This window comes from Mangifera indica, chromosome 16 (assembly GCF_011075055.1).
Source record: "Mangifera indica cultivar Alphonso chromosome 16, CATAS_Mindica_2.1, whole genome shotgun sequence".
NCBI classification, from domain to species: domain Eukaryota; kingdom Viridiplantae; phylum Streptophyta; class Magnoliopsida; order Sapindales; family Anacardiaceae; genus Mangifera; species Mangifera indica.
Genome location: NC_058152.1, coordinates 407,338 through 415,059, shown reverse-complemented (window position 1 = coordinate 415,059; position 7,722 = coordinate 407,338). Strand labels below are relative to the sequence as shown.

The following is a 7,722-nucleotide window of genomic DNA, read 5'->3' as shown; positions in this document are numbered from 1 at the left end:
AACCCAAGATCTTTTCCTTTTAGTCCTGCAAGTTCTCCAACGTCTGGGCTAGTCTTTTTTCTTATAAACTATAGCTGATTTACAAGCAAATTAAAAAGCCTGAAACTTTGATCACAAGGCTTTAACTTGGAAAGCTGTAAAGTTGGTGAACAGGGCTACAATATTAGCCTGAAGAAGTGGAGAAATGATGATATGGAGGAGCTAGCCCTCTAAATATATACAACTTGCTCTATACATAATTCCCTATCTGGAATTCACTTTAAATGGAGCCAGCAATTGCCCTTCCAATCTCAATTCTGATTCGTGAAGCAAAAGGCAAACTACTTTCCCCACCCTATTTTCACATGAGGATCCATCAATGTATAAGCTTAATATTCAAATTATGTTTTACCCACCAGCCACCGCTCCATGCTCATAGTCTCCCATTAATTAAATTTCAGTGTTGTCGCAAGATGAATACCATTGTGTAATTATGTCACTTGAGCAAAAGAGACGATTAGATACTAGAATAATATTAACTCGGTTAAACATAACCCTCTTTTTTGGTAATTTAGGATAAATTACGCGTTATTTTTCTTTATTATTTATATTGGTTTAAGTATATTTGTTTCATTAATTTCATATACCCTATAGTTCGTTAGAATTTGCACCACTTGCTTTACTGAAGATAAAAACCATTGGATTTAAACACTTTGAATAAGCTCGTATAATTAATTATGTATCATATAAATTATATGGCTTAGATTCAATTATATCTCAGAGGTGTTTATATTGTGTTAATCAAAACAGAGTTTAGGTGAGAGTTAAAGGTAGTGAACGCAGGAGGCGATGATGAGTGCAAATGGATATGGTGGTGAGGTGGGGACAAATTGCGCCGCAAGCCATCTTAAACTATCTCTTATCATTGCTTTTGCAGCCTTTCAATGTTAGCTAGCTTTGCTTGCTTCAATTTAAATATATGCATTGTGGGGACTGTTTGGAGCTGTCCCTGTTCGTATTAGCTAGATCATTTGGTGGACAATGACCACGGTATATAATAGCAGTAGTCTCTCATGCATTCTCAAGCGCAAGCAATGGAGATTTCAAGAGGATTTGGAGTGCTTCTGATACTTGCAGCGGTGTTGAGCTCAAGTTTGGTTCATGGGGTTGAAGAAAGTGGTAATGCTGCTGAGGTCAATGCTAGTTTTAATTTGGAGGCTTCATGGGAAAGCAACGTTACTGTGGTTGAAGATGTAAGACAAAGAAACAGTAAATCATCTAGAGGAGTTTTAACTGAGAGCGGTAGTAACATGCACAAAGGCGGTGCTAGTGGAGGAGGCGGTGGAGGTGGAGGTGGAGGTGGAGGTGGAGGTGGAGGAGGAGGAGGAGGAGGTGGTGGTGGAAATGGAAATAGTAAAGGGCACAAAAGAAAGGAGGGAAGAGGACACGGTGGAGGAAGAGGGGGTGGCAGCGGCAGTGGTGGTGGTTGTGGTGGAGGAGGAGGTGGGGGTGGGGTGGGGGTGGAGGAAATGGTAGTGGACATGGATGGGGCAAAGGAAGTGGTGGTGGGGGTGGAGGAGGAGGGAGGAGGTGGCGGAGGTGGAGGTGGAGGTGGAGGTCGAGGTGGAGGTGGGGGTGGTGGTGGTTGGGGATGGGGAGGAGATAACGGTGGAGACAACGGAAAAGGTGGTGATTGTTGGATTTGGGGATGTGGTGGCCGTCGTGGTGGTGTACACAAAAAATCAGTCAAGGGGAAAGTTGGTACTCCTCACAACTAATATTAATGAATAATATTATGTATATAAACAAATTTTACTATTTTATCTATACAAATTAATGTATTAATATGTGATTAATTGATTTTAAAATTAAAAGAATAAATAATTATATCACTTGATCACATATTATCATATCAATTTGTATAAATAAATTAATAAAATTTATTTATATATTTAATTTTCTTCAAAACTAAAAAAAGATTCCACTTTTGAACCCTCGTCTTACATTGCTTTTCCTATATGTCATCATATCATTTCATTTGCATAAATAATTTTATTTTTGTACTAAAAATGCATCGATATCACTTTTGATTCTTTATATTAAGTGTAAATATCAATGTTTATCTATATGATATTCCACTAAATAGCGATGTATGAAATTAGATTTGATCTATTTCAAAGCTAAACAAAATTAACCCTAAAATGATTTGAGATTAATAAATTAAATTTTAAATTTAATTTAAAAATAATTTAACTTTAATTTTGATTTAAATTAAATCAAATTTAACTTATTTATAAAATGAATTTAATTTTCGCCTGAGCTCAACTTTTTCGATTTAAATTCAAATAGTGTAGACCAAAACCAATTTTGGAGTTACACTCGAGTTCAATATCCCATAACTGGCCCTTATTTATTATAAAATAATAATAATAACTCGAGTACAACATCCCATTACTGGCCCATATTTATTGTTTTAAAAAAAAAATCTTTGGGCTTCGTGGGGTCTACAAAATTGTCTTCAACTCTCATACAAACTGTTTGTATAGGAGCTAAATAAGGCCTGGGCCCTCTGCAAGGTTTTGTTTTGGATAATGAATTACTAAAAATGAATATTAAAAAATTAATATTATCGAAAATTTTTGTAATATTAATTCTTGTAAACAATAAAATAAAGTGGGATCTCCCGCATAGCATGGTACAAAACATCTGTATTGTATTTCATATATAAAAAATATTATATGTATTTATATATAAATAGACACATATTTATATATATTATTATGTGATTATGTGTTATTTTATTTTTAATTCAAAATTATTATATCATATGATGATATATATCAAACATATATTTATTTATATATTTAAAATAGATATACATAATTTTATTTATATATGTTTGAACAAATACGCATTAACAAATATTATTAGTTGACGTATCGGTACTCACAATTATGAACAATAATGGTGACGGAGAAAGGTGAAGGGCATCTTGCCTTTGGATTTTCCTGGTGGATTGCATTGAAATTGAATCATTTTCATTAGTGAAGGGCCGGCTTTAAATTTAATTTTGACCTTAATTGTTTAGGCAGAAAATCTTAACTTATAACTAATTTGTTCCTTTTCAACAAAGATCATTCTCAATACCTTCGATGTCATCTAATTTGGTCTGTTGAAATATTCGTGATTCTCTTCCAACTTCCAACTTCCAACTTCCAATTTATAATTTTTAATATAAAATTGTCATTAGGAGATGGTAATAATATCTAAAATTGTCATTCTTTTTAATATTTTTAAGATAGAAGATTTCCACTTATATTTGAGATCAATCAATTTATAAGTTATATATTCGGTTGTTGATTATATGATTAATCATTTTTTTAATGTTGATTTTGTATATATTATTAAAGTCACAAATATATATTAAGAAAGAGAGAGAATTTGATCATGTTCTCTATTTCAAATTCCTATTTACAAAAATGTGTTGAGTTTATTTTTTCTAATGATAAAAGAGTCTTATAAGAAAACGTTTTAATTGCAAGTATGTAATTCTCCAAATTTTTCTCATGATTTATCAAATTACCTTTATTACCGAGGTTTATGAGTTATTGAAACCAGTGATTTTAACTTAGATTAGAATGATTGATTTGATGAAGACTCAAAATCAAATTTGATAATAATAATTAAAATTTGTTTTAACTATTAGATCAAACTGAACTAAAGTTGAATTATAATTCATGTAATTCAGTTGTTATGATGATATCATATTAGTATCATCTTAGTTAAAAAAAATTTCAAAATTCAAATTATATTATATTAAAATCACTTTTCTATTCGATTAATGAGACTAATCAAACGATAAGTCAGTTTTTAACCCAATTATAACCCTATTGTTGAGAACAAAAAACATTGTGTGAAACATGGTGGGTCAATTGAGATATTATATTACTTCAAATTAAAACCAAAAGGTCCAAAACTAAGCACTAATATTAGAATACTCGTGCTTATTTACTTTTTATGTTTGCAAAGATATCGAAGTGATGAAAAGTGACAAGTATTTGACTCATGAAGCTTGTAAATAAGTCTAAACAGAAGACTTTTGACATATGGCAATGGCAGGCAGGCACTCCACAAATAGTAAACCACGATTCAAAGGCAAGAGTTATTAAATATTACGATTAACTCAACTTTCCCAAGTATCAGAAGTTTGACCTAAAATTTTGTCTTACTCTTGGGACATACATTACGATAGTCTCGCTAATTTTTGTTTGAGTTACCTATACAATGAAGATGAAATATGCATACCTAAGGGGACAAAACCCAGTTCATGTAAAAATTCTATGAAGTAGTTGAAAAGGCTATTTCAAAAAACATAGAAGTATCGATGGTTTGACTTAAAATCTATTATTCAATTTGGATAAATTGAATTTAAATTAAAATTTTAATCCGTATTTGATTCGTTTATCTTTTTAATAAGATTACTTACTCTATTGATAATATTATTTATTCATTTGATGATATTTTTTATTTTATTGATAATATTATTTATTTTATTAATAATTTTATAATTTTATTGTGTATTAGGTCAAATAAACTTAAACTCAAACTATATATTATAAATTTGAGTCAACCCTTATTTGGTTTAGTTTGAATTCTTCTATATAAAACACTAGATACAATTGATTTACTATTCTTCTTTATAGTCTCAAGAAGAAATATGTGGTCACATCTAAATTTGGAGTGCACAGTATAAGAGCAAGACGAAAGCTTGCAAGGCCAAAGGTTTAGCCAAAATCATGAAATGTGCATTATGCACCCCAATAATTGCAAAGTTATTGGTCTAATAAACATTGTTGAATATTTTGTGAGATTGAAGGTGGAAAAGTGTAATGTTATGAATGTCTCTTCGAATCAAAACGAGTTACGTGTAATGTAAAACTCTAGTCATCAAATTATATAGGATAAGTTGAACTGACTGTTATTGTAAATCGTTCATGAATGATCATGTCGTCACTGTTTATCATGGTGATTGATTGATTTTTCCTTTAATATTTTCTATCAAATGAGATAATGATGATCTTATAAGTTTTAAACACAATGTATGATTAAATATCTTAATTCCACTTGATACGAAGATATCAAACATTAAAGCCCCGATTGCTTCCCAACATCACTTCATCCAACAAGAAACTAGATTAACTCTAATGATTTGAGGGTGGGATGCTTGTAAATGAATCAAAAGAAAAGAAATGGAAAACCAAAATCAATCACTTAAAATAAGACAAATTTATGTGATTTTACAATTACTTCTTATATTATGCCCTCTAACTATGCAAAAGAGCACGGGGTCTTGCTTTATTAACCTCTGGCTGTGAGACTATGATTTGTAATGACTTAACCAACTTTGCAAAGATGTCTTCCACATATGATTAGCATGGACTCAAAAAAAAAAAAAAAACTTAGAAGGATCAAAGTTAAATATAAGTAAAATATAAATTGATTAATAAAGAAATAATATATAAAATAATCCATTTAAAATTTTAGAGGTTATTAATATTTTACTTTATGTACACTAACTTTAAAATGTTTCAAAGTTAAGAAAGATTAAGAGACCCCATGAAACATAATCAGGTTTCGCATTTTAACATAAAACATTTTACAATACTTGTATTTGTATATCTAAAGATGATAATTCGACTTTTTAAATCATATCTTATACTTTCTCATTCTTGAATAAGAAAGAAATTCCTCGATAATAATAACATGAGAATGATGACAAAAACAACTAAAATTCTTACAATTGAGAACATAATAGAGATGAAAATAGAAATATTTTTAACCTATTCCCTCTTCATTTGATCCATTTTTCATAAATCTTATAAATCTATAAATATTAAATTATCTTTAAATTTGAATTATTATAAATATATTTTTATATATAATATATATTATATTAGTTTTTATAATAATGAGAGCGAAAAGGGGAATAATTTTTTTTTTTTTTGATGGAAAGAAGAAAAAGAGGGAAGATGGAGAATGATTTCCTTCGCGGGTACAAGATGTCTCGCCTTGCTGCCGCCTTATCCTGCCTTCACAATGTTTTGGCATTTCAAGGCCACCCTGAAAAGGTTGAACGGTTTCATCTAAACATAATCAACAAAAGCAGAAGTCCAAAGAGGGCATTTAGTATAAAATCTGAAACAACGAGAAACGCTTAAACATGAACTCGATTAAATAGACTAATTAGTACATACCCAAAGTCTTCCCAATAAGTAACAGCCCAGCCAGGAACCTAAATGTACAATAATTCCAAAGAGACCTCAACTAGGACTACATTAGCTAAACCGGGTGTACTATTTTTTCAATACATACGGACCGGAATGCTGTCATAGCCGGGTTCTAGCTGATCCGCTAATCCCTTTTTCCGTCGCATCTCCAGCACTTTCCGGTGGTGGTTCGAGTGCTTGTCACTGGAAAAGGTCGGGCTACTAGCCGGTCGGTATTCGGGTAAGAGACGCCCCGACTTGTACCGGACCCCGCATGCGTTGCAAAGACTCTTGGCTCCCAGCGGCCCCGTCCTCCACTGTGGAGTCTTTAGGACACCGCAATGGCAGCACCTTCTTACGAAAAAGGGCCCGGGCCCGGACCCAGCTCCATTGGAACCCGTTTCAGATTTTTTCCTCTGCCTTTTGGGTTCCTGATTTGATGAACCTGCGTTGGAGCGAAAAAGCCAAGGGCTTGAAGGGGTCGAAGAGCCAGAAGACGAACTTGAAAAACTGTCCGATGAAGCAGGTGACCCAACTGACCAAACTCGTACGCCAGCCCTTGAGCGTTTGCTTCTTCTTGCCTTGGCTAGAACCGGAGCAATGAAATGAGCATTCAAAGCCGGTGGTTTTGATTCAGCAACTTTTCCTTTCTCTTTCACCGGTGAAGTCACGGCGGTGAACGTTGAAGAGTTCTCGTTGAAAGAATCCTCCACGAAATGCGACAACCATTCAAGGTTTTCAACATCATGAGCCTGTAAAAATGCCACCTTTCTGTAAACAAAACAGCCGAAGAAAAGCCATTGAAATACAAAATTTCAACCAAAACTCAGAAAAATAGAGCACCGGGAGGACGAGTTCGCCTGGTACGGGACCCAAATCTTCAAAATTGATAATTGGTTCCAATTCGTTCTCACCCATTTGTTCATCTTGCTTCGGTGCCACAGAGTTGTTGGCGTTTATATCTTTGGACTCTGCTTCTTCATCAAAACCGTCGTCGTTCGAGAAGTCAAAGAAGCCATTCACAAAGTCTTCTTCAACATATTGGGTATTGATTGCTGAGAAACGAGCCGAAACGGGTTGAGGGTTAGATTTTGGGGCCATTTTCTTCCTTAAGCTGGTCTTCAAAACGGCTTCAACACATTCCATATCCTGAGACACACAAAACCAGTAGTTTAACGCATGAAAAACTTAATAAAAACAAAGGCTTTACGTTCCCCACATGAGAAATCAAGTCAACTACCTCAACAGAAGAAGAAGAAGAAGATAACAGAGGCATGGTGTTGGCTGCAGGCAGATAAATGGAAGCAGAGACATGGAGTGGGAGGATATGAGGACTCTGGGTTTGGTAAGGCATTGAATAAGGTGTGACGGGGTCCATGGATTCCATAAACAGATTTCCATATAATCTTTTATTACAAAAAATGATGAGTTATACTAAATTATTTATAAATATTAATAAAATAATAAATTGATAATA

At 33.2% G+C, this 7,722-nt stretch overlaps 2 protein-coding genes across 2 annotated transcripts; one reads left to right on the top strand and one right to left on the bottom strand.

The window, feature by feature from the left end:
- Window positions 1-1,073: 1,073 nt before the first annotated feature.
- On the top strand, window positions 1,074-1,757 carry LOC123199519 (ctenidin-3-like). The gene is made up of 2 exons (XM_044614557.1): window positions 1,074-1,338; window positions 1,399-1,757. Exons 1-2 carry the CDS (start codon window positions 1,074-1,076, stop codon window positions 1,755-1,757), a joined length of 624 nt encoding a protein of 207 aa, XP_044470492.1.
- Window positions 1,758-6,146: 4,389 nt separating this feature from the next.
- On the bottom strand, window positions 6,147-7,651 carry LOC123199520 (GATA transcription factor 5-like). Its single transcript, XM_044614558.1, has 3 exons — window positions 7,486-7,651; window positions 7,089-7,394; window positions 6,147-6,997 (listed from the first exon to the last, which is right to left on the bottom strand). Exons 1-3 carry the CDS (start codon window positions 7,630-7,632, stop codon window positions 6,341-6,343), a joined length of 1,110 nt encoding a protein of 369 aa, XP_044470493.1. The 5' UTR covers window positions 7,633-7,651; the 3' UTR covers window positions 6,147-6,340.
- Between the last annotated feature and the right edge of the window lie 71 nt (window positions 7,652-7,722).

What these genes read in the sequence shown, in the direction of transcription:
- LOC123199520 (XM_044614558.1), bottom strand. Translation starts at nt 7,632, where the DNA reads ATGGAATCCATGGACCCCGTCACACCTTATTCAATGCCTTACCAAACC. An exon ending in CTTCTTCTTCTTCTGTTGAG is followed by an intron (nt 7,395 to 7,485) that starts GTAGTTGACTTG and finishes TGTGTGTCTCAG; the next exon opens with GATATGGAATGTGTTGAAGC. An exon ending in CAGGCGAACTCGTCCTCCCG is followed by an intron (nt 6,998 to 7,088) that starts GTGCTCTATTTT and finishes GCATTTTTACAG; the next exon opens with GCTCATGATGTTGAAAACCT.
- LOC123199519 (XM_044614557.1), top strand. Translation starts at nt 1,074, where the DNA reads ATGGAGATTTCAAGAGGATTTGGAGTGCTTCTGATACTTGCAGCGGTG. An exon ending in CGGTGGAGGTGGAGGTGGAG is followed by an intron (nt 1,339 to 1,398) that starts GTGGAGGTGGAG and finishes GAAATAGTAAAG; the next exon opens with GGCACAAAAGAAAGGAGGGA.